General features: G+C 40.6%; 1 protein-coding gene, 1 long non-coding RNA gene and 1 other non-coding gene across 4 annotated transcripts; 1 reads left to right on the forward strand and 2 right to left on the reverse strand.

Annotated features, from left to right (window-relative positions):
* Positions 1-745: 745 nt before the first annotated feature.
* LOC142361174 (uncharacterized) lies at positions 746-12,512 on the reverse strand. Of its 2 annotated transcripts, none has more exons than XR_012763748.1 (3): positions 12,325-12,512; positions 6,372-6,407; positions 746-4,730 (listed from the first exon to the last, which is right to left on the reverse strand). It is a non-coding gene; the product is annotated as an uncharacterized LOC142361174 (long non-coding RNA). The 2 variants fall into 2 exon arrangements; XR_012763747.1 differs by lacking the exon at positions 746-4,730 and adding an exon at positions 4,875-5,922.
* On the reverse strand, positions 6,035-6,122 carry LOC142361281 (small nucleolar RNA SNORD93). Its single transcript, XR_012763876.1, has one exon. It is a non-coding gene; the product is annotated as a small nucleolar RNA SNORD93 (small nucleolar RNA).
* A 156-nt stretch (positions 12,513-12,668) lies between the features above and the next one.
* On the forward strand, positions 12,669-17,534 carry TOMM7 (translocase of outer mitochondrial membrane 7). Its single transcript, XM_075419177.1, has 3 exons — positions 12,669-12,857; positions 16,026-16,074; positions 17,312-17,534. The coding sequence occupies exons 1-3, from the start codon at positions 12,755-12,757 to the stop codon at positions 17,325-17,327; spliced, it is 168 nt and encodes a 55-aa protein (XP_075275292.1). The 5' UTR covers positions 12,669-12,754; the 3' UTR covers positions 17,328-17,534.
* The last annotated feature ends 9,343 nt before the right edge of the window (positions 17,535-26,877 follow it).

A 26,877-nucleotide genomic window follows, 5' to 3' on the forward strand; every position in this document is an offset into this window, starting at 1 on the left:
GAGGTGCTGGAGCGTGTCCAGAGAAGGGCAACGAGGCTGGTGAAGGGTCTGGAGAACAAGTCTTGTGAGGACTAGCTGAGGGAAATGGGGCTGTTTAGTCTGGAGAAGAGGAGGCTGGGGGAGGACCTTATTGCTCTCTACAACTACCTGAAAGGAGGTTGTGGTGAGGCAGGTGTTGGTCTCTTCTCCCAGATAACTAGCGATAGGACAAGTGGCAATGGCCCCAAGTTGCATCAGGGGAGGTTCAGATTGGATATTAGGAAAAATTTCTTAATGAAGGAGTGGTCAGGCACTGGAATAGGCTGCCCAGGGAGGTGGTTTAGCCACCAATCCCTGGAGGTGTTTAAAAAACGTGTAGATGTGGCACTTCAGGATATGGTTTAGTAGGCCTGGTGGTGTTGGGGTGACGGTTGGACTTGATGACCTTAGGGGTCTTTTCCAACCTATGATTCTGTGACTCTATGATTCTATGAAGCATAAACATACTTAATTGACTAAAAGGGAGAAGGACACTTCAGCATACATTTAAGGGTCCTGGCAACCTGACAGCAGGCGGCTTTGATTTCCATAGATGTGGAAGTATCATTTCGCTGTCATTAAAACTCCCATCTCTGAAAGTACATTCCCATAGTAACTGAGTTTGATCAAATACAATTGTACAAGCTTTACACACGGCATATTCAAATTTCTTCTTTTTTTTTTAATCCAAAACTAACTATGCTTTGCCAATAAAATACCATTTTCTTTTTTGTCACAGGCATACAATGTCATGTTTTTATTCAGACAGTATTTATCTATCCATTTGTTTTCATGTAAAGAAATACAGCAACAGGCTTTCGGTCAATCTGCCTATAGCAACAGCTACTGCTCCGTGACAGTTACTCTGCATTATATGCAACTCCCTCTGTTACTGAGTCGGGCCTGCTCAGCAGAACGAACACAACTGTACATAACGATGACGTGCTTCTGAGGCAGTAATTTCTTAACTGCTCTTAAATCGTTAATTTTTTGAACATTTAACATATATATTACAAATAAAAGGGAAGGCTAGGTACAAACAAAAGAGAACATACACCATCTAGGATTAGTGTAAGAACAGCTCATCGTGGAGGTAGAGCTGTAACCTGCTGAAGCTTACAGCAGGAAAAATCTGCCATGTCCCCAAAAGCTCAGGCTTACTTCCCCTTAATAACGGTTAATGGTTTTAACTGAAAGATGTAATCAGTTACACAGGTAACAATAACAAGGTAAAACTCTCCTTTAACTCCATGTATTGACCAGATATAACTGGAGTGGTGGAACTCTCCTGTAATTATTCCCCATAATCATGACATTTTTAACATTAATTTTCATATACACCTTATTTTACACAATTGCTTTAGCAACACTTTTTATATTTATGCATTACTTTCATATTTATAGCTTCCAAGTTGGCTGTCAAAAAGACTTCAATTCAAGAGTGTAGAGTGGATTTATCTGTGGTTTTAATATAAAATGAATTTTACCATGGAAAGTTTTGATGTTTACCATGGAGCAAAAGGTAAAAAAAGCCACCTATAAGCCAGGAAGATGGGCTTAGATTTATCTGGGGAGCAGACGGATGCTGTTGTGCTTCCCAGAAACCCACACCTTTGCTCTCTTGCTGGAGAATGTGCTAGCTCTTCCAGTGTATTGTACTTCTGCGCTGAGAATGAAGAACATGTTACCACTGTTGCAAGAGACTGAGAGAAGGGATTAAACAAGAGAGCTAAGGCCTCCTCACAGTGAAATACCGCAAATCTAAAAAATTCTGGAAGGCACTGGTGCTACACTGGAATTAAGGTTTAATTTTAGACTCAAAAAGTGCTACATTAGATGTATCTTTCCCAAAATCATAGCGTTTGTCCTGTGAGTGTGAAATAATATTTCTAAAAAATTTATAGGTAGCAATGCATAATTAGGGATGAATTAAAGAATAGTGACACTGGGAACCACACTTCTCAAAGCAGCAGTTTTAGTTAATTGAATTGTTATCTTTCTAGTTTCTTCTTAAGCTAAGAGATACAGTCACTTACTATAAAACTAGTCTGTAAATAGACGCCTTCAATAAGTGGTTATTTTGAAAAGAGGGGAGTTCACCTTCTGCAGAAGAGAAAATTAACCTTTTCCCTTTTGAGATAATTGCATTTTCAGGCCTCTCAGTTATGGAAAGTGGTCACTATCTGGAGAGGTCAGCTCTGTGTGAGGTGTAAAGTTATAAAGTATAATGAGGAGAAATCATCAGGAATCTTAAAGCAATTCAGAGTGGACTCTTCTGTAATCTATGCTTACAAACCTTCACATAGTACTTGGAAAATCTTGAATATAGAGTCAAAGAGTCAGTAACAGGCTACCATAAAGGTTGTTTGAAAGCCCTCCCTGTGCATCTCTGTCTTTGGACTTACTTCTTTGAAGGATAACCTAAAATTCATTGCTGAAATTAATTTCAATTTACAATAGTAAGTTTTGGAATAATTCCCACATTGTTTTAATTTACTTTAAATCACTGCCAGATATTTCTGACTCCTATTTTAGCATTATTTATCTGGAAGCATGCCAAAAATGAATAACACAATAACAGGTTATACAGTGAGTCCAAACTGTAAGCTCCCACTCATTCACATTCTAATTTATTATTTCCAATGCGGTCCTTTTCATTGGAGTCATATGAACCAATGACTAATTCCCACCAACAAAAAATGTCCACTGCAAATTAACAATAAGAGCAAAAGGAAAAAATGCATTGTGCAATGTGCTCGTTTGTTCTACAAATGGAGTTTTCAATATGCAGCACCAAATGTTCTGTGGTATATCTTATACAAGTCTTAGGAATGGCAAGCTTTGTAACAGCGTGCCTCCAGTCTTCTCTAGAAACAGAAAGAACAGTTTACACTAAAGCTTATAGATAAAAAGATCAGTGTATTTTTATAATTTAAAAAGCTGTTACAATGGGTAACTAACTCCTAACCATATAAGGAAAATGGGATAGACGGTCATGCTAATCCCACGGATGTTACTGACCACAGGTACAGTAAAATAGGGTGGGCTTGGTGAGTTAACAGGAGGCTACTGTAGCACGCATAATTTGAAACCCTCATAATTAAAGATGAAAGGAAGGGAGGAACAGTCTATTTAGCATCTTAATCCCTCATCTGTATGCAAAATGACTTTTTAACCATACATTTCCTAGTAGTGAGATTGGAATGGCTTTAATGGTCTACACAGAAAGGCTCTTCATTCCTCCGAAAGAGTACAACCTGTCTAATTAATGACAAATATACCTAAAAATGCAGAGTACTTGTTTTAATAATAAAATACTACTCTTAGAGCAGATCTTTAGCCATCAGATCTGATCTGACCACCATCCACCTTCTCGAGGAGTATATTCTTCTCAAGATCTACAACCTGCCTGTCACACAACCGGCTTGTTTCATCAGTGTAAGCTCCTCTAGCTTCACCAATTTGGGCTGCTAGCAAGCATTTCCGCAATGCTTGCAAGAGTTAGACAAGTCACTGTTTATTTGTGCAAAAAATATGCTGGAGCACTGGACTAGGTCTCAGAAATCTGGATTTTGTTCTTGCTTCTGTAGGTCACCTGCATGGGTGGGTAACTTGCAAGGCTACGACTATTCCTGTTTCTTCATCTGTAAAATGGGGACAATGAAATTCAATAGCTTTCAAAAAACATTTTAAGATACACATGGTTAATTATTAAGCAGTATGGATTCTCTCCCGAGAGTAACATACAGCTAATACACTGACTTACCCACTTTCATATTAGCATCTTTATTTAAACATTCACTGTTCTTACTGCGACACAGCAAAACACTCATTTTGTCAAAAAGCAATTGTAAAGAAGCTTTTATCCAGCACAAGTGTAATTAGAACAGTAGAGAAGTGATGAAATTGCCATCAGCTTTGAGCTCAAGGGACTGCATGGTATTTTAAGTTAAAGTAACTGAGGCAGTAAAAAGTTTCCAATTCAAGTCTGCCCTCCGCTGGCTTTAATAAAACACTGCTAATAAATTTTGGATCAACAGTGTCTTGCTGTAATGGAGAAACAAAATTAATAGAAGCTGACACAATTTATTAATTGAGACCTTTAGTCAGCATTTCTTTTTTAATTTTTTAATAATAGTTAAATAATTTGAAATTTTTTTTTAAAGTCCCATCTAGCCTCCTTGGCAGATTCTTGTTCTTCTGGTTTTCTAAAGCCCACCAGCGTATCATTCATTTCAGAGCTGCTGGAACTAATATACAACATGGGAAGTAACATTCTGCACATGGTTTTAAAGACATTTAATAAAAAAACTTCAGAAAGATATTTTGCTAGGATACAATTAACGATTCTAATATACAGTGCTATATGTACTACTCAAGCACTGATGTCCTAAAAGAGACCAGAATCAGTCCAGTCTAATCTAGCACTCTGTCACTAGACGCAGTCTTTCCCCCTAAACTGTGAAAGAACAACTTTTATCACTGTGTTTATTTTAGAGAGAACTTTCCATCACAAATCCCACATGCAATTAACTCATCTCTTAACTCAGGAGGACTCATTTTCCTTTTTCTATTAAAATAGGAAAGTAAAGGCGGAGGGGGAATGCTATCTTAGTTATACTTACTCACATAGATTCATCCAGCATGATTTAGTTATACTTACTCACATAGATTCATCCAGCATGATTTCAACCCCAAGGTGACATCTGTGTCTGGAATACAAAATCTGTACCATTACACACTGGATGATGTGATCAAACTGAAAAGCCTCTGGTTCATTCATCTCGTCATCTTCATGCTTTGTTACACTTAACAGCATCTAACCCCTGGTGACTGCTACTTAAACCTAAAATAAAGGAGTAAAACGTGGTTTCTTCAGATGTGTACTTAAAATACACTTGAAAAAAAGGGAAAGAATAAAAGTATTACAGAAATGTCATTTTACTCGGACCTTTCAAATGCTTGAAAATCAGGGTCGGATTCATAGCTTGTGCCAAGTGTGCCCAACAGACTTTATAAAGCAGAACATAAGGAATTTTCAGAAGTTCCCTGAATGTCCTCTGCATCTGCTAAAATTCTTGCTGAAATGGCTATCATTCAAAACAAAACCTTTAGGAGTCCATATAAGAATTTCCAGGGAGCAGTGAAAGGTACAGAACTAACCTGTCCTTAGTGTTTTGTGTTTTGGTGGGGTTTTTTGAGGTTTTTTGTTTTGGTTTTTTTTTTTTTTCTGTAGGTAGGAGCTATGCACAAACATGGTGAAATCTCATTAATCACTCCAGTATGTACTGTTACAAATCACCCTCTTAAACCAGACTCCAAAAAAACAGTATCTAAAATGACTGCCATTTTGCACTTCTAGCAGATCCTGTTTGAGATTTTTAATAACCCTAACTGAAAAGCAGCAGCGTTGCCACACTGAAATACTGCTATTTTCCTGAAAGGTCATTGGTGTTCTGTGCATTAGTGAAAGAGTCTAAAATGAACTTACAGATAAGTGAATTAGGCTATCAACATACAGCGAAGATATACTTGCATGTCTACTTGACAATATTTAAAAATTAATAGAATCTAAAACCACTTGTCTGGGCTAAATATGGCATATGATTATGCTAAACGAGACAAAGTCGGGACAGAAATTATGTATGAAAGACAAAAGGGATAGCATTTTAAGAGATTAATATTTATTTTAATAGAATAGTAAAAACCTTATTGACCATGAGTTGCACTTCATTTAATCCTGACAGCACTACACAAGACTTGCTAAGGAAGAAAAGAGCTTTCCTTGATCACCTTCTGGTATCTATGAAAGGCTTTAATTACTCCTCGTTATAATACTAAATTACTAATTCTAATCTTCCATGTGCTGAAGATCTCAAAGAATTTTCAATGACATCTGAACTGCTGAAATGCAAAAAAACCAGATGTAAATGCTGATGATGCTCACTGCTCAGATGCTAAAAAAAAAAAGCGTTCAATTTAAAAACAAAGAATGAGTAAATATGGATATTAGTTTTGGCCTCAGAAAATCCTTTAATGCATCAGATTTTTGCGTATCACTGAAAGTATGCAAGGCATCAGATTATTGTTTTCATCCTCGGCCAAGTACTGCAATCATAAAAACATGCATTTAAGAACTGTTGTGTTTTCAAAGGAACTACTCATGGTAAAAGGCAGCAGTATCTTTAAATATTATACTTCATTTTCATTACTAAATGAAGATGGGGAGAATGGGAAAGTCAAGTTTGAAACAGTACAGTTTTGCAGCAGGTAATATTCAATTTTCAAGTACAACAGCAGTTCTCAAAGGTCGCTAAAAGCATTTGATGAGGTTCTGTCGAATGCTGTCTCACCTCAGACTGCTGTTTCTCCTTCACTGGCCTCAGGAGCTGTAATGAAAAATAATGAATTATTACTGTGTTTGCACTCAACTCCATATTACCACTCATTATTGTTTTATTTTTAAATTAAAAAAAAATTGTGTAGTTATTGTATTGAAATACAAAATTGCAACACTTCACTGGTTGTTCCTACCACTCTGGTCATTTTACTAATTTTCTAGATAGACATCTGACAATGCCACGTTTCTGGGAAATAACCCATATCAAACAGTGACCAGAGTACAGCCAATGAGTACCACACAGAAATTCATATGAAAAAGATTCTAACCTGGACAGAAATTTTTTATGTGCATTACTGCTCTGTATTCCAAGTATGTTTTGAAAATATGGTAAATGCAAAAACTCAAACATATTCACCCCCAAGTAATCTAGGTCTTAAAAACATTCAAGAAAAAGACATTTTAGAATTCTGATATTTCCCACATGACATAATTGGACAGCCTTAGTCTTTTCCATTTTGACTGCAGTGCTTTCCATTTCTATTTGTCTCTTTGTGAAATGATAAGGAACATTTCCCAGGCCAGTAGTACTGCAGAGTAGCTGGGATTTATTAGACTAAATGAATGGGAATACTAAAATGAAATGGAAGAAAAGTACCATCACTACTAGGGCACAATAAAAATAGAAAATTTAATTGTAATAATAAGGTGAAATAGAAAGTCTAGTCATAATATGCTACTGTTTTTACTGACATTGTAAATATTCAGTCTGTAATGGAAATCTATTAAATACCTCTTGCTTATGTTCTTTTATTTTTTATACTGAATTAGTGTAATGCTCAAGTATGAAATATCTGCTGTAGTATCTCTGAAATGTAAGTTCCTCCTAAACAGAGTCAAACTCCAACTTTGTTCCCAAGCAGATGAATTTAATGCAGTTTCTTGACAGTAAATTGAAGGGGAAATCTCAAAAGTGAGAGTGGGAAGTGCATAACGGAGGTCTGCAGGGATTTCCTATATAGAGTTTACAGTGATTTTTCACAAGACGTCTGCAATTTTATTTCTGATTTTATTGTTGCTGATCACATGAACTACGAGACAAAAGAAATTCAAAGAGGTTTTTTGTAACAAAAAAGCTGTCAACATATATGGTATCACTAATTTTCTTTTGGTACTCCAGCAACTGGGGCTCTTGTTTTTCTTGTTTAATGGATACAACATTCCAAGTATTTGTCTTCATTATAAGCCACAAGAAAAAAAAAAGTCAAATAAACCCAATATCCTTCATGGAAGTGTTACCACAACAAATTATAAACATGAACTAGCACCCACAGCATGCCCACGACATCCTACTTCTGTCTTCTCCAGGCAAAGCTGCCTCCATCAGTTTGTTACAGTACCCAGTTCTTTTGGTATTACTTCTCCTCCCTTCAAAACAGCTCATTGTTTCATGCCCAATCACAGGCATCTTTGGTTTTAGGGGCCAATTTTTAATATTTCAGTTACTTGAACAGTGCTGCCCCCGCAGCATGAACTGGCAGGGAAGATGACTGATGCCCTCTTTTACCCTTTGGCCGAGTCATTAGCTCACTGAAGGTCTGCACCCTCTAACATCCTAGGTGCAGCAGGAGCCAAATAAAGGCACAGAAAACTTCTGGAGTCAGTACAAACCTTTACTGTTGGCATGTTCTGTTATTTTTTGTGTTGTTCAGGGTTTTGTTTGTTTGAGTGTTTGTTTCCGTTTTGTTGGGGTGGGGGGTTGTTGGGTTTTCTGGTTGTTTTTAATTGTGTTTTTTTAACTGCAAATATTTGGACAGCATGATGTGTGTTACGATGGAAGAAGTGCTGTTCTCCAGTCACTTAGTTTACAGACATTCTTTCTCAGCTTCTGTCTGTAACACTATATAAATTTAGACCATTAGCTATACAGAATCTACTTTGGTTTTTATTTGCATACAAAACACATGCACTTATGTTCTTCTAGTCCACAGCACTGCTTGTGTTTGCAAGAGAATGGTGGCATAGAAATACTAACTTTCTTGCTATTCATTTCCTGGCTTCTATGATTAAATAAAGGAAATAACCTACAAGCTTTTAGTCAAATATTAGCATTAGCAGACATGAGAAATGAGAGCTATCAAGCAAAGTTTCTGTGCTCTGAAAATTATTTCTTGACTTGATGTGTGAAGAAGAGAAGCAGCTGCTACACATGGTGGACTTTTGTTAACACTCTTTCTCAAGAACATGCACAATAAGAGCGTACTATATCACCAGTTGACACTGTTAAGCCAATTTGTACTCAAAGGAGACAGAGCTGTTCAACCATTTCAATCAGTTGTTCAGTACATTTGACCTTCTGAATCCCACTTACACTAAAATTAGAGGAAGTTTAAGAAAAATACCTTTTGAATTTAATTCCAACACAGTGGGTAACATTTTACTGTAATATTTTGCAAGAGATTATTAACAAGCTGCGTGCTATAATGAACAGTTGGTTTTATATGTTTAGAAAGAACAAGCTGTAACAATAACTACGCTGTGGAAACAGACCTGATTTGGTCTCATCTCCAAAGGAAAATCAATTCAATACAAACTGCTAAAAACCAGGTTCCAGCAGCAACCACTTCTCTTCCTTTGCAAAGGTCAGAAAAGAAGGTTCATCGGTTTGAGTGTTTTCTCTTTTGAGCATGACAAGCCATTACTGAAAAATGAACGTGCCTCTTGCACTACACTTGTTCAGAAGAATAGTAAATTTGTCATTTTGAATGTTTGTACACTTTGTGGTACGGCCCCCACTCCTCGGGCCACCTGACGATCTCAGAACCAGCTAACATTGTGTTATTGCAAGAGCAGTGAGCTGGGACGACTTGGCACCTTCCTTGTCTTTGTACAAGCGCAGTGAGTTGGGTCGATCAGGCACCCCCTGCCTGCACCTGGAACTCCTGCTGCCTGGACCTTACCTGCCTGGTATGTGTCAGAACTGGACATTCTGGGAAGTACTGGAATTGTATGGCTGCTGTCAGAACTACCTCACATGGATTGTGGCCAGGATGGAAATTTACTGATGCCTAAAGTCGATCATCTTGTGACCCTATAAACATCAGTACCAAGTCAGGCCCTTTGAGCAATTCTGGACTGGAGCGGGCTGCAGCCAGCATCTCCCTCTGAGTGGGACACCTCTCAGACCACCTTGAACTCTGGGGTTCCAAGTCCTCTGAGAAGCGTCCCACTTAGAGGACTCACTCAGGAACTCTGGAGTGTGAAGTTACCGTCACTGACGGAGCCTGGCCTAAACTCACTCCTTAAGGCTCAATCTTCGCCCATTGTGAAAAAACATTTGACGTGAGTATTTCACTGAACTCAAGGGGAATGTTTAACAGGTACCTTTCTCTATGCATATTGTCTGCGTGCGTGTGTGTGTATGAATAAATTCAAATCATAATATCCTATTATTGTGATTGCAGTGAATTATCTTAACCACTTTGTAAATGCTAAGTTAACCAATGGTTAATTACTGTTAAATTCCTCTGATTTTCTCTCTCTCTAACTGTGAGCAAACCTCAAACTGCTGCTATACATATCCTTTAGACATAAACCGTTGCAGCCTAAGGCTAAGTCTGGATCCAGCTGCACCCAGGCTCCCCTCTGAGCAGGGGTTTAGAAAGCAAAGGGGTCCATTCTGAACCCTGTGACTCAACAGGAGGGTCTCCCTTGCCCCTTACATCTTTCTTCCAACTCTGTGTAAATTATCCTATCTCAATCCTACCTCGATTTGGTATTCCATTCATTTAATAAGTAACAGAGTGAACCTTGCCAATGAACTTTGTTAAATCACATTTTATAAATTCTTATTAAAACCATTTCTTGCAAATACCTTTGACGGTGATTCTTTAAGGGACCTAACCACTCATTCACAACAGTAGAATGCTACTCATGTGTACTAGTTTGAAGAGTTTGAGAACAGTGATATACCAAAAAAAAAATTGAAAGGTAATGCAAACCTATGGATATGAAAGACTTGTTATCTCAAGTTAGAATTCCCAACTTGAATAGAAGACTATCCCTAAAATAATTTATACACTATATATAGTACTGAATTACAGGAGGAGAAATACAGCTATCCACCGACATACCAGTACCAGGCCAGATATGACAAAGCAGGAATAAGTGACCGCATTGGTAAGCACAAGCTCATCTTTAATACCAACCGGAATAAAAGCAACAAACAGCACTTTAGAGGCAGCTCTAAAGTTATTTGTATCACTGGTTTTCCAAGACTGCCACAGAAAAGCCTTCATTAGTATGTTTCATAACTTCTGGATTTGTTACTTAAAGTGTTCCATTAATCTGGAGGTACTATTTTGAAGTAACAACATCGTGCTTGCTAAACAACGAACTGGAAAAAGCCCTGCCTGTGAGATGGTACTGGGAACTCATAGTTTTTAAAAGTGAAATGAAGATATCTAGCTAGTATTTTTCTACCTATCCCAGCAGCTTACCTGCTCCAGAAAGAGTGGGATAAGCCAAAACTGATTGTCTGAAAACTTCATCAAGCAAAACTAACTCTTGAAAACTCAATTGACACAATGTGTACTTCCATTATTATGTGACAATAAATAAAATATGACATATGATCAGACATACGAAGGCATATTCTTTTGGGGAAGGTGTAGGCTCACAGTCCAAGCTTCATACTGATGCTCATCTGCTGATGAACTACAGCACTGATGCCTAACTTTTCTTTAGGGATAAGCTATTCAGTTTATAAAGAAGTCACTCACAAACTCTAAGCCTCGGCTTTATTAGATATCATTAGATGTGTGTCACTTACATGACTAGAAATATTGATGTGTCCCATCAACATGTTTAATGCGTATGAAAGCAGAGCACATATGGACCGGTGCACATGAGGAAAGGCTATCTGTGCCTTCTGTAACATGACAGGATGTTTGCACCACCTCAGCACTAAAATACTCTCATATCCCCCACATTCTGATTATTCACAGACCGTGGCAAAAGTAAGCTGTGGGCTGCCAGAAGCCCTCGTGTGGCTTGCAGTTTGCTACCTGTCAATACCTGGAAAACAAGGAGCAAGCTGTAAGCTCCTATTTCAGTCATCCTGGAATGGCAGAGCAGGCATCCATGCACTTGAAGAGTAAATGAGGCATTTGCGTAAGTCGTATTCATTATAGCCCTGGATTCTTATTTGGATCTAAAAGCACTGACCTTTTTGTTATTCTTAACATGACAAAATGACTACAAAACTTGAAGTAATTGCTTTAGGCAAACCAATATATAACATGCAGAGCTTTAACTGTGTCTGATCAGAAATCACGATTATGAACAAAACCAAGTAGATTTCTGCCCCGTCACAAGGAGTGATTTCTAAGAACTTAAGAGTTTCCATGTGCAATTACATTCCCTCCAAATTATCACAGGAGTTTGATATGGTTATCAGGCTGTTAAACAACAATGCAGCCACATCGATAGTACTAGGAACCTGAAGACCTGGATCTGGTATTACAGCAAAAGGCAGCAGACTACCTGGAGAAGGAATGAAAACATAGCGCAGACATGGCATAACTGGCTGAGCCAATGGCACAGATCTCACGCAGTACAATGTCTCATGAACAGCGGTGTCAAATTGACACAGCTTGGTAATTAGGGCACTGCAAGGGGTTCTCGAAGAGACCACTCGTTCAGAAGTTAGAAAAGAAAGTGCCTCAGTACTCATCTGGGCTCCGAGTCTGGCAGGACAACAAGCCCTAAGCACCGCACTGGCATTTTTTAGATATCAGGTCTGAACCCAGAATGCCTCTCCCCGTATCGCCAGCCAACCCTTCACTCCCGTAACTCCACCTTTCCACAGACTGCACTCATCGCGCTCTGGTATCAAAGATGGAGAGGCATTTCCAATTTCACCCAGAAACACTTTTCTTATTACTCCATCTCTGCCTTCCACTTACCAGCAGGCACTTCCCAGCCTCCAGAGGCGGCGAGCAAAGCGTCCGCACAGCTTGAGAGCTCCGGGAGAACAAACCAACCAAACGATCAGACAAACGCAGGGCCTACAGGCAGGCGAAGCAGGCCCACAGGCTGCACAGCCCCCTCACCCCGCACCAACGCCCGATCCCTGCCGGCTGCCCTCGCTCCGCGACCCCCGACCCCGCAGCGCTGACCGGGCCGTCCCCCGGGCCGGGGCTGTGCCCAGCCGCCGCGCTGCGCACGCCCGCTGCCCGCCCACCGGCGGGAGGAGCCCCGCCGCCGCCATCTCCTCGCCCTTCTCAGGGAAGCACCGCCCTCCCGCCGAGGGGGTGTCTCCTCCCCGCCCTCCGCCGGCGCAGCGTTACAAGGGCGGCTCCTCCTCCTGCTCCTCCTCCTCCCGCCGCCGCCGGAATGCCGAAGCTCAGCAAGGAGGCCAAGCAGCGGCTACAGCAGCTCTTCAAGGGCGGCCAGTTCGCCATCCGCTGGGGCTTCATCCCCGTCGTGCTCTACCTAGGTCAGTGGCGGGGGGGGGGGGGGGGGGTGGGGGGGCGCGGGAGCGGCGCTTCGCCGCGAGCCCTCCGCCGCGGCCCTTAGCGCGCATGCGCAGCCGGGAGGGGGGGGCGGGTGGGCCCGGGGCCGCGCTGAGGAGCCGCCGGAGGCCTGCAGCCCGCGGGCCCGGAGGGGCGGCCTGTGAGACGCGCGGGGCGGGGGTGGGGCCTTGCCCGTCACAGAACCGCGAGATAGCTTCGGGCTTTTTTTTTTTTTTTTTCTAAAAAAATCTTTCTGCTCTATTTCCTTCCTGGAGGCCGTTCCCGCGCTGGAAGCGCGCCTTGACCCTGCGTGCCCGGGGGGGGGGGGGGGGGGGGGGGGCGGTCGGGCCTCTCTGGGGAGCGCTGGAGCTGCTTGGCAGCGAGCGAAGCTGCCATTTGGTCGTGTGTCAGTGACTGGCTGCTGTAGTAGGCTGGCTTGTCTGCTGCTTCTAGTGAGGAGAAAGCTGTCTGCGGCCGGGAGCTCTGCGTCGGGGCGCCGAGGGGGTTGCCAGCCTCCGGTCGAGGTTGAATTTTTCGCTAGGTACAGGCTGCGGCCTCTCCCCGAGTGCCGTGGCTCCTGTTTCCGAGCTGCTGTGGAGCATTCGGGGGGTGCCTTGATGTTCTGCCCAGCGCCCGGGGTGTGTTTCGCTTGCTCCTGCCGTGGGGCTGGCTGGGCATCGCTACCGCGTGGTGGTTCTCCCGCTGAGTTTGGGCTGTGTGCCCTCAGCTGTCCTCGCTAAAGGGCCTGACCTGTTTAAGGTATGCGCGTATGCGATAGGCCTGACACTGCTGTTCACTTCTTTTATGACAAGGGGTCCCAGGAAGGCTGATTCCCGCGGTCCATCTGGCTTACTTTCAGCCCCAACTCTGTTGGGCTTTTTGGGATAAGCATCTAAAACAGGCAGGCATCTATGCCTTGAATGCAAACGTGGAGGAGGGTTGGGAGCTCGATGTGTCTACAGCCAAAGCTGATAGGTTGTTTTAATTAATTGAGGGGAATGCACTGTCCGATTTGAAGGACTCTGTTCACCTAATAGATAACAATCAGGAAAAAGTTGGTCCCTTCAACAGTTACATACATGCTTAAACAACTGCAAGTGAAAAAAGGTCGCTTCAAACACTATGGAAAGAAATAACCAGCAGTATTAGGCTTAAAGTTTAATTACATTTGCTTTTTTAGTTTATCAGTTATTTTAAATTGAAAATTTTTGGGTGGGAATTTCAGCAGTGTTTTGTGACCTAATCTTGCTCTTGTTGAAGTTTTGTTTTTATTTTACTGTTATGACAATATCTGTGAATATGGGAAAGACCCTCTCTGTTCTGAGGGACACCAGAGGAATTAAATAAGTTACTTCAAGTCATATAAAGCCAACTTATTGTATTTACAGTTGCACCAATATCAGGGTACCTAGTCTATTTCTGTTATGTAGTGGCGAGAAACTAAGTTGTAGTAGTTTAACTTTATACCTCCAGAGAATACGTGTGCTGTTCCACATCTATATTGCCACCTTGTAAGTTTGTCTGCTGTAGTGAAAGGACATTAAGTGTTAGCAGGTGGGAGGAGGATGTGCAGGTGCCACCTTTGCTTGCCATAGAGGTTTGGAGGTAGCATGTGCTCAGAGTGTGTAGAACTGGAAGAACCTCTTTTGTACTGGGATTACATTTGCATCTGGAGGGGAAGTTGTGATGCAGTGAAAGGGCAAGAGGCTACACGGTCCTTGGTGTCACTGATTCAAGATAAATTTTTGTATTGACGCCTGTGTACATGAAATGCATGCTGAACTAAACACAGGCAAGGAAACTTTCAGAAACTTTCTCTGAAAGGTGTTCTAGGTCAGGATGGGATGCTCAGGGGATGTACAAGGGACTCTGGTATGTGAATGTGCAATTAAAGGTCATTGGTCAGATTTTTTGTTGTGGTTTTTTAAATTTATTTATGTATTAATCTTGCTTTGAAGTGGCTGCTCCTGTTTTAAGTAGATAAACTGGTGCAGTTTTGTTAAACCTAGCTTGCTTATTTAGAAGTACTGGAGGGGGAAACCAGAAACATTCACACACACAGAATATAGCTCCTAATACAGCTTCATGAATTTTCAAGCAATTTTGCTGGACAGCATGGCAACCAAAGACAGTGGGTCACAGTGTTTAATAGTCTCAAATCACACAAGGTTATCTTCAAAGAGCTAACCCAGTGCCCATGAAGTTATTGGAAGTTTTTCCATTAACCTTCATGGCCTGTGTTTCAGGCAAGCTGACATTAGTTACTTATTTTCTGTGAACAAGGGAAATAATGTGTTTTGCATATAACATCCTTTTCTAGATAGCAAGTGTAGGAGAGAATGTGTTGAACAGTGCATGAATTACATGATTCCACTTCAAGACTTTTAATTTACAGTCCAGCGGGCAAAGATATTTCATACACTGAGCCTTCAATTGCTTCTCTAGCATACATTTGCTTTAGTGAATTGGCATTTGAGTCATTAGCTGGGGATGAGTGACAAACATCTTGTTTCTTTGCAAGCTTTAGTACTAAGTAGCTTTTGAAAAAGTGCCAGCAAAAATAAAAGATTTTAGATTTAATTGATTTAACATTTAGAATTGTCATCCTAAACTGGGTGAACTGTTACTGAAATATTACTTTTAAGTTCTGCATCAAATGTCATTGCAGGACATTGCCGGTTAGAACTCAAGGTGCTCGCTTATACTGGTTATTGGTGTCACTGTTGGTACTGCCTTACTAGGTTGGTTTCTGAATAACATTTAAAATCTGCATATTTGCGTATGTGTAAGTGTGTATGTCTTGATCTTCGGGGTAGATAACTTCCTCTGTCTCTCATAGCTAGTTGTCGTGGAATTTTAAGTCAGAGAAAGATGCAGTAAGAATTAAAACAAAACAAAACCAAACAAAAAAAACCCCACAAACCAAAAACTGTACACTTGTATGAATTTTCTCTGCTTTCTAAGCCTGATAAGAATGTGCATTTTTTTTATTCAGGTTAGTATACAACTTCATGAATCACAGTTCTCTGCTCAGTAGGTTTTCTTTTTTTATTGCAATTTAATAGGCTGGAATAATGTGGTAGTGATTTAACTGTGTAGGAGTCTGCACATACATTTTTATATATATGTATGTAATGTATGTTTCACTTCAGGTTTTAAGAGAGGTGCAGATCCTGGAATGCCTGAGCCAACTATCTGGAGGTATGTATCAGTTCCAAATGTGCATGCAAACCCAGTGTGGATGCCATTTTGGGTGTTAACTTGGGACAGTAACAGTTGTGAAGGTTGCTTTTGTCCAGTGTTTTTAATTGCTTAGGGTGAAAGCATAGCTGGTTGTGGTTCTTGTGGTTTTTTTGAAATCCAAATGAGAAGACTGGCAAAACACAAGTTCTTGGGAGGGCCTTTATCTTAATCTTGCATAGCTTTTAATATGTGGGACTTCGTGTGCCTTTTGCGTGGAAGCTGCCCTTCAGTCTGTTGTAGAGCTAGCTTATGCAAGTTTCTGCACTGAGGAATAACTTCTCAGCTTTCTAGCACAAATTTAATACAAAATCCAGTCTGCTTCTGCCTTTGCAAATGTGGTAGTAACACTGCATGAAATAAAGGGCTATATCCTTCTGTACTAGTCATTGTCGTGAAGCAAAGTGCATTTGCTCATGTTACCTCTTTCTTGTGGGACTGTTTGTTAGTGCTGCAATGTCATGGCATTAGTAATACTTGAGTTCTTGTGGTATTTGAGTTTTATTGGAGGGCTTCCATTGGTCAAACTAATTCAATTAAAGTTTTGAAGAAAGTGTGGCTCTCATATTGTTCTTTAAATAGCTTTGGTTACTGTGCAGAACCAGATATTTGTAAGACAAATAACTGATGGATTGTATTGATTGCAAAGTCATATATTAACTCTTGGAGTGTCACATAGTTACACTGTAGAGAAATCCCATTTTTAGGGTTCAACGATTCAAGGTAGCTTCTTTTAACAGTAGAAAATATGAAAATAAGTATCAAGGTCGTGTTACAATTTCAGTAAAATCTTCTGTTGTCTTAAGAACTAACTTGCTGGAGTTGTTTGTTTGCTGACAGTGTTTCTATGTTTAGCTTCACTGGCAGTTTGAGACTTTTTTCTTGGTCCATTGAGTGTGTCTCTGCACAGCGTAAAATATGTATCTCATACCAGAGTACGTATGTACACAAATACCAGAAGCATGTGTTTGGGTCTAATCTAAAGCTTGCAGACACTTGTTTTGTTGGGCACGTGTTTGTGCTCTGTAGGCTTAAATTTTATTTTAAAGGTGGCTTTATTTCAGTGTTTTGGGGGGTAGCATTTATTCTGTACGTTTCCAGGGCTGTTCCTCCAGACTTTTGTTTTACAAATATCCGTGTAAAAAAACAAATACATGCTGCAAATCTGACTTTTGTTTCCTCCCCCCTCCCCTTTCAGTCTACTTTGGGGATGAAGGATGTGGCAGTCCTGTTCTAGAATCAGCCGATGGACAGAGAAAGTGTCTGAAGATACGCACATTCCAGAGGATGAGGCGGACACTTACACCAGCTGGCTCAATCAGCTTGCTAATGACATAGGTTGTACATACAACAAAATGGAGTTTATATGGACCTAACTTATTTGCATTACAATATAATTAAATAAATACAATTTGAATGGATACACATTGTTTTTAAGTCTTTACATAAATATAATCTAGTAATTTCTGTATTACAGAAAGGATAACCCATTGTTTGTTTGTTGGTTTTTTCCAAAATATGGTGACATTTAACCCCCATATTTATCCCTGTTATGATGGTCTTTTGGGTAAAGATTCTTCTTTATCTTCACAGTAACTACAAAACTGAGCTGATGTTTTAAATACTTCCATATTCTTCAAAGATTTCTTGCTCTAATGTTGGTAAGCCTCTGCTGCTGGTCACTATGCTGACCTGTTTGGATTTTTTTTTCGGCTTCCTCTTGGATTTGTTATTTTCTGAATAGCTTAGAGATTTATATATATATATATATATATATATAAATGTGTATATATATATATTTTATATATATATAAAAATGTATACACACACGTTTTTTTCCTAGCATAGCCAGATAGTAAAAAGTATACTTTTCTGCCAAATTTACCTTTAAGCACTAGGTGTGTTTTTCATAATTTGGAATGGAGCGGGAGTGCTCTCTGTGTTTGTATGCGTATATAGCGCTCTTATTGTAAGAGGAAGTTATTAATGGACTACTGAAGGAAGAACACAAGTACATTAAACAAAAGTATATGCTTTATTTTTACTCTGAAGTGTTGCTCTTTGGAATATTGTTGGTTTGGCTTCAGTTGGTTTTCTGCCATTTAACACTGCTGTCTAAGCACTGAAATGGCAACTGCTTGGTTTCTTTGAAGCAGAAGCTGCATTGGGTAGATCACTTTCTCCTCTCCGGAACTGTGTAGGCTAGTTTGTGTCTATGCAGTGATTTAAAAAAAATTAACTTACTGGTTCTAAATTATCATTGCAAGAAAAGTATTCCAATTTTCACATTGGCTTTTTTTTTTTAACCCCATAAATTTTCAGACCATTTTTACATTAATTAAATGTTTGAGGAATGGGAGATTCCTCAGATTCTCATCTGCTGTGAAAATTCATGGTAAAATGTTACTGTGTTTTAAGGGCAGACGTGATTGGAAAGAAAATGAGAAATGAGCCAAGAGGAAAAAAGTAAATTGAAAGACAGGAATTGGGAAACATTTATGAGAGCTAATGCAAACCAGCTTGTTCCTTAAAATACCATTAATTGCGGTAATTAAATAAAATGGCATTAAATAGTGGAATAGCTAGTGATAATAGACCACTTACAGGGGAACAGAGCAAGGACTGAACGCAGAACACTTTTTCTTGTGACCTTATATCCTGCTGCTAGTGCAGCTTTTCTAGTGCCTTTTTTCTAATGGTAACTCAGATTAATGTAACTGCTCATATATGTTGAATTATGAAAGGAGATGTAATGCTGATCCTTTTTCTTGACTGATCCTAGTTACAATAGTAATGAAATAATCTGTTGGTACTTGATATAGTGGCTTTAATCATGATCAAGAGTGTTTTTCTTCTGTTGAATCTAGTGGAATAACATGAGATATTCAATACTAAGAGATAAGATATACAGTGTAAAGTAACTCAGATTTCTCAAAATCAAGTTTTGCATTTCACAGCGGTATACAATACCCAAAATGCAGCAGTGGGTGGATGGACCCAAACACCTGCAGAAGTGTATTTCATGTGCTCTGTTGTGTCAGACATTAGGGGATGTGGTTTGTGAGTCTTCACCACCACATGGCTGCTCTGTCTGCTTTCCAAGAATAGTAGTATTTGGCAAGTGGGTAGAGAGATAGGGAAGTGTTCTTGTCTCTTTCATTAAAAGTTTTACGTAAGCGTGGATGTATCAAGCACAGGACAGGTTCTGTGACCTCACCATGCTGAAAATTTCCCTTAAAAGTAGTTGCAGTTTTGGTTGTTTTTTTTTTTGATGTGGAACTATTGGATAAATATGGCTTATGCAATTCTTTTAAAATTTCACTTTAACCACATTGGATAGCAAATATTTGGTAATGCACTGCTGTTGTGGATATCAGTGAAATTATTGTTCTCTTAAAGAAAAAGTGAAGTATGGTTCAGGAAAGTCATTAGCGTAGCACCTTTGTGTTTTCAAATTGAGGAAAAAAAAATGTCTTTCATAGTGCATTCAAGCCAAGTTAAATTGAATGCCAATATGCTGTATAACATTTTTCATCTGTACAACCAGATAGTGTTTCATTCAGTATAGCTCTATCTCTGTAGCTAAAAGCTGAGTGAAGCTCCTTGAATAAACACTCATATTTTTTTCCCCTGAAAAAAAACCAATAAGCATTAATCGTAAATCTTTGTAATTAATTGTAAGGTAGCAAAAAACGGAATTAGATTTTTTTTTTTCCCAAGTGTAAATATGAGGGAATCTTTGGTAGCAATATCTTGAAGTTACTTTGCAGTTATTGTCATTTTCACAAAATTCAGATGTGTTCTTGAAGTTATATGTTAAACAGATTCCTGTGAAGAATCTGCATTCCCTAAAATCGCTTCAGCAAATATGCTAGCTTTATCAAGATTTTTCTTGGTGGTGCTAGGGAGAAGAGGGCAGGTCTCTGGAGGTAAGTGGAGGGACTGTCATGTTTGACAAGGCTAGGGACTTGAAGTTAGGTGTTACTTGTTCCAGGTGTTTGAGTCTCTAATTTCCACTTTTCCATCTTGCTCCCAGTAAAACCTGAGAAAGTTTTATTTTGCTGTTGGATGGGAGACACTTAAAAAAGAACAAACGTGAGCTCCCTTGCTGGATTGTTGATCTCTGTCAAGTGAATTGGTGGCTGCCACAGCCAAGAATGGATTCTTTCCTGGAGTGGTGTTTGTGATGCAGTCCCGTGAGACCACGTTTGAACTCGTGGAAGCGTTGGAATAAAGTCAATGAGTGTAGTTTACTGAAAATCGAGCCATGACTTCCACAGCTGAGCTCAAGGCTACAGTCTGAGATATGTGAGATAAAATCACTGATGCCTTCCTGTGTGCTGTGAAAATCGTAGCAACTTCAAGGTGTCTTCAGCGGATCTTACATGGAGATAGGAATTGTTTGTCTGTGTGCCTCATGCCTACAAAGTGGAGGTGGAGTGTGCTTGTGGTTGCTTTAGTGTCAGGGAAATACCCCAGCTCACTGCTGCTTGCCAAAAACTAAAGCATCTTGAGGACTTAATTGCAAGAAGAATGCCCCATTCTCCATCTCGAGTGACCTGCAGTCCCATGCCCGTGGCCCTTTCACATCAGGAAGGCAACATTTTTCCTTGTCAGAAGGTGCTAGTTGGCCTCTGCGTCCTCCTTCTAGTGTGACGGTGGCAGCAGTGGCTTTTGTTTTGCCTCCAGGGAGGGTGTCTGTGAAACAGGGATTGTCCTTAACCTAGGACTGTTTCTCTTCATCCAGCCAGACTGAGTGTGAAATACTAGCAAAGTGTGAGTAGGTTATGATGGGCAAGGAGCAGCATGGTATCCTGTCTTCTGAGTATCTTGTTCACTGGCACACTGACCGCAACAACTGGTGGTGGTTTTACCATTCAGGAATAATTTCTATGTTTTCTGTCATTTCTGTATTTTCTTAAAACTGCTTTGCCCATCATTGTATGCAGCTGGAGTCAGAAGATCAGTTACGGCCTGGTACCATTGGGCAGCCGTGGTGGACAGCAATTCTATAGCTCTCAGTTGTGACAGCCCCTTTAGAAAAGCGTCTCCTGCAGGCTTGGATCTGAGGAGCTGCCCTTGGGTGTGGGCAGAGCAAACAGCGCAAAGGGGGACAAAGATGTTGGGCTAAGAGAGGGAGGAAGGAAGGGAGAAAGTTAGGGTCCTGGAAAGACAGTAAAGGTAAGGAGGTTGGTCAGAAGAAGGAGTAGGAAAAACAGACAAGGTTTTTAAAGGTAAAAATTAGGTAACAGATGAGAAAGACAGGCGTTCACATCAGAGAAGGAGCCGTAGAGCCCTGTGATACTTGGTGTGTGATGTCGAGGGAGGGAGTCTTGAGAGCTTGGTGGGTTTCTTGGTCTTGGTGTGTGGACTGGAGATCTCCTGGTAGTAGAGTGTGGAAAAGTTCGGCCGTTTAGTATAGTTGCTGAACAGGGGAGGGGAAGATACCTGTCTTTCAGTATGAATTTGTTCTTGATAAGCTAATCTACAAGGGAACCTACCTTTTTGCTCCAAAACCTCTTCGAGGCCTGGCCAGTTGTCTGGTGAAAATGAAGCTGATAGGAAATTTGGAACAAGTACTTAATTATGCTACAAATTCCTGGTGTAGATATGGGTGGTATAAAGTCACTCTACTGTATCTCGTCAGGTATAAAGCAGAGGGTAGGTGCTTTTTTCTTGAATTGATTCGTCAGCAAAACTCACATTGACTTAAACCGATAGCTTTTGAACATGTAAATTCTGCAGACCAAAGCAGCGTTCAGAATGTTGTCACAGCGGGTCCCTGTGTTGGCAGTATGTAAAACCTGTGCGTTGATTCTTTGTACAGCCGTCTTGCAAAATAGCCGCTGATGACAAAGTGCTTCTTAAAATGGACTTTTACTGCATTATGTTGTAAGTGAAACAGGGATCGAACGCATTGGTTTTTATCAGGAAAAATTGCTGAAACGAGCTTTATACCCTGGATATTTTTGGAAATATTTCATTATAGACTTGGAATTTAAGCTATGATGATACGTTTGGAAATAAAAGCTTATTACATCTGTTCTCACCACAGGAGCAGAGACCACATCCTGGTGAAATGTCATATGACTAATTAAATTTTTACAAGTGACTACTTAATTGCAATTACTAAATACTTTTCCATGATGATGTGCAATGCAATAGCTGTTTTGTGGTTAAGCCTGTGGGTTACATGCGTTGTTTCTTGGTTATGCTTATATTAATTCAGGATTAGGGAACGGATAAGGCAGAGGAGATGCTTATCTGCCAAGTGGAAAAGGGAATTAGCTCTCATGCTTTTTTCTGATTAAGAAATCAATTCCAAGTTTCTATCAAAAATATGAAGTTTGAGCAACTGCGAAGCAGGGAGCAGTTGTTAGCCTGGGAAGTGAGATAAGCCTGGATTTCCAGTTCCGTTCCAGTTTTGTTTCTCAGGACCCACTTTATTCTCATAGAGAGCCCCAAATGGTGCAATTCATGACAGTGCAACCTGAAAGCAGTCCCTTTCCAGCCACGCTGGAAGGTTGCCTCTACATCTGCCTTCATCTCAAATGGTCTCTCTTCTAACAAATTCCATTTTCTTTTATAGCCCTGTCCAAGGTCACTGTGCTATACGATCAGGAAGGGTATAGGTCTCACAGTTCGGGGGAGGTCTTTGAACTTTACTGTGTTTGTTAACGTGTGGCATAGTCAATATATGATCCCTTTTCCCAGATTGGTAGCAGAAGTGGAAGAGGAGACAAAGGCTGTTGCTGTGCAGTAGTGACAGCGTGGTAGGTAGTTTTTTTTGAGCTGAGGGCAGGACTTCAAGCTTTCCTTAGGTGATTTTACTTTTGTGTATGTGTGTATAACAACTCTTAAGTGATTCTCTCAGGTAATAAAACTGTTAAACTGTTAATATAATTTGCTTATACGTCATATTATCTCTATTTACATGGTACAGAATGTGGAACTGTATCTACTAATACATAAGTTCAAAGGGATAAAAAACGAACTAATCATAAATACATTTTCTGTAACTGAAACCAGTCAGAATTTTGTGCTCGGTACAGTTGAAATGGAATAAAATCTTGAAAACACTGTGTTAGGTAAGCGCTGTCTGGTAGAAATAAGTACGGAAGGGCAAATGAAATCTCAGTTTTCTGAATTTGAAGATTAATGTTTAATTTTTTAAAAAAACAGATTTTCTTATGGAAGATTGAATCTTCTTAGATTCTGGTCGCTGAATAGAAATTCAGATCGCCAAATTTCTGTAGTGTGTTATCTGATGAGACCGCCCAAGTCAGTATTGAAAGTATACTGAGATTTGGTTAAATATATTTAGATCACAGAAGTTAGTTGATTTTGTTAAGAGTTCAGGGAGGAAATGGTATTTCAGTGTTGGAGCCTGCAGAGGTTGCATTTTCTGGGGGTGAAGGGTGAGTTTTGGTTTTCCTCTTATCAGGAAGAAAAAAGAAATTCTCTGAGAGATCAGAAATTGTTATCTAATCGTTCGACTCGAAAAGCAAGGGTTTACAGAAAACTTCCCACCCAATATCCCAAGGTTTGTAGTGATATGTAGATATATTTGGCAGCACTTCTTGGCCACTGGGATCTGATGTTGATGTATGCTATTGTATGCTTACCTTTCCACTATTTTATCTTTTAAATTGAATACTGAAAAGATTCTTAGTCACAAAGAACAGTGGCAAACTTAGGGGGAAGTTTCCCATGGAGCTAAGCTCATCCGATGGCTCATTACTGCTGAGAAGTGATCCTGGTCCCCTTGTTCGCTGGTGGTGTAACTCTTCCGTCTCTTGTAGCATCAGCTCTGTCTTGCTAACCTCACTTGCCGTCGGCCATTAATGGAACCTGTGAAGGTACTGGAGATGCAGACAGTCTCTTTCAAGTAGCTGTTGTTCCTGCTGGCAGAATTTAGCATTTACATCAGTACATAGGCTTAGTGGGCAGGCAATGGTACTGCAGCCTGAGAAGTGGATCAGGCTGAAATGTTTTCCTGTTTTTTTTAAATTTCTTCAACATCTGACAAAAGAGTCTGTTTAAAAAATAGAAAAATGATACTTCAGAGACTGTAATTGCAAAAAAAAAAAAGTAATTCTGCATTACAGATTACTTTAGTATTAGGTTGCATTCTGTCTTTTTAGGTTTTGTTTTCTCTTGTCTAGCATTTTAGTGTCATGTCCACAGCACTGAGGAGTATTTTGTTTCTCACCTTTAACACTGCCTTTTCATGCTGTGGGCTGCTTCTTGCATGCCGTAGAGTGTATGCATGCTTTTTAACATAGCTTTACCCTCTTCCTGTGTTAGGAAAGCTGATTCAGGATAAAGGGAGTTAGTAATCTTTTGGGCATTCCAAAATCTTTATGTGGGGTTAACAAGTAGGGGTGCAGTGCAGACATGGGGAAGGGCTAGCTGGGATCTGTGCGGAGAGGCTGGTCCTGTACAGCAGTAGCCAAAATGCTGCTTTGCTGGGTAGTTTCCGAATGCTTATAGGCAATTATTAGCAGTTCTTTTTGGGTTTGTTTTTTTGCCTTATTGAGTTAGCAGTCAGTTAGGAGGAGCTCTCCTCAATAGAAGTGTTGAGGTATTTCATTATTGCGAAAAGTAGCACAGTTATTTTTGAGGATTGATTTATAAGAGTTAGGAATGCTCATTTTTACTATTGTTCTGAGGGTTTTTTGTGTGTTTGTGCTGGTCTGCCAACTAAAATAAATGTCCGTGTGTGTTTATTGATTGTTGTAAAATACTTTCTACACAGCAAACTGGAAAAAGGACGAGAATTTGGTTAGTGTGAGAGGCCCCATAACATGCTCAACACTGTTTAGTTCTCTGACTTCCATATGAATTCCCCACTTCGAGTCTTCATGTGCCACAAGCACCAATTAGTGTGGATTTCAGCAAGTGGTTCTTGTCCTGGGGACAGTCCCTGAAGCTGGCAGAGTGACAGCAGAACAGTGGCCAGCAAGGCAGCTGCTGGGTTGAAGTACCCTGAGAATGGTGGGTGGCTGTGGAGGAGCCACAGGTAAAATAATGGCAGCTCAGTGGCAGCATCAGTGACACCCGCCACTCCAGGAGGGACCTGAAGTTGACCTCCCCTCACAGCAAGCAGTGAGCTTTGCTCGTCTTCTGCATCCTAAAATGTAGTATTTACATCTTTACTATAATGGCGGACAACGTTGGGTGGCCACCGGCTGAAGGGTGCCGGTGGGAAGTGTGGACGCTTGTCTGGCAGTTGTGTGAGATTTCCGTACCCCGTATCTTAGATGCCTCGTGGAATTCAAAGAGGAAATCTGTGTGAGTTTGTTTAGCTGCAGTGTACGTAGTAACTAACGGTGATGTCGGGCAGCCACCCACTGCTGGGAGAGGTGAGACCGGGAGATGTCTGTCTTTTTGGTCTTTCCCCCCATCCCACTCTGTTCTCACATAGTGATAATAAAGTCCTTAGAAGGTCCAAATTGGGATCCACATTTGGGTCTCATAGCTGCTATGGACGTAATAAGGGCCAGAATGGTACCTAACCAAATGGTCACTAAGAAAATCGCTGTGAAAAAGCCAAACCAGGCTTTCCTACGTCTCCTACAGCACATGTCAGGACGGCTGAAGTGGGATCTGATGTGTTGCGAGAAAAACCCATTCACCACAGACATCTTGAAAGTGACAACCCTGAGGTCTCCTCATTGCTTGTGGAGACGTTGCACAACTTGAGACGTTGGCTTTACCATATTGGGCAAAGCCTTGGTTTGGTTTGAGCCTCTGAGATGCGAGCTTTGGGTGGACTGGTCACTATTCTGGCATCCTCAGCTGTGCAATGCATGTGTGGACGATCAGGTCGCTCAGAGGAAGAGGAGAATTTACTGACGTCCTTACCCACATTCCAGGGCGGGCGTGCCTTTCATCTCCTCACCTGCACCATGCACCACCGTGCTGTGGGAAAGAGAGGGCGATTAGTGTTCCACCATTTGTAGGAACAAAGCTCTAGGGGCTCTGGCCGCTTGCATCGTTTCTGCGTGCTGTGAGCTGAAACTCCTCTGAGTTTGGGTGTACGAGGTGCCTGCACAGCCACAGTGAAGGAGATGATGCAGCTAAGGAACGTTCCAGCAGTTTGGTACTCAGGGTAAAGATGTGTTAGGGTTTTTTTTCTCTACAGTATGTTCAAGAATTTGCGTTTGTGTTGTGTGGCCTGTCCATGCCAGTGGAATATAAATGACAAAAGACAAATTTGCATTAGATTGTCAACAGTCATTGACATCTCAGCAGCAATATGTTGGTTTATATCACCTGTGGAAAGAACCTAAGTTTTTTTGTTGTTGTTGTTGTTTGTTTGTTTTTTGGGGAAGGAGGGAGACTTGGAAAATTCCCTTGGATGACAGCAACAAGTCTAATCAGATGATGGTATTCACGTCGGAGCTGTTAATGTGGTATCTTACCCTTTTATTTGTTTAAAAGAGACTGCTTGACTTGTAAGCATCTGCTTAAAAACAATTACGGTTTTATGGAGTGTTGTTTATTAAATATAGGGGACTGTTCATTTGTTTCTCGAGCAATGATGCTTTATCGTGTGCGTTTTGAAGTGCCATATTCAATGCATCTGGTTCCTTTATATCCCATTTTAAGAATTTTATGTTGATCAAGCCATCTGTTTGTGTGTCCTGTGCGCTGTGTAGACAACTGACCTAATACAGATTCAGCTGGTGAAAGTGGTTATTTTGATAATTGCAGGTGTTAAAAATTGGAAACATTAGAGTTCCTTAGTCTTATTTGAAC

This window comes from Opisthocomus hoazin, chromosome 4 (assembly GCF_030867145.1).
Source record: "Opisthocomus hoazin isolate bOpiHoa1 chromosome 4, bOpiHoa1.hap1, whole genome shotgun sequence".
Classification (NCBI taxonomy): Eukaryota; Metazoa; Chordata; class Aves; order Opisthocomiformes; family Opisthocomidae; genus Opisthocomus; species Opisthocomus hoazin.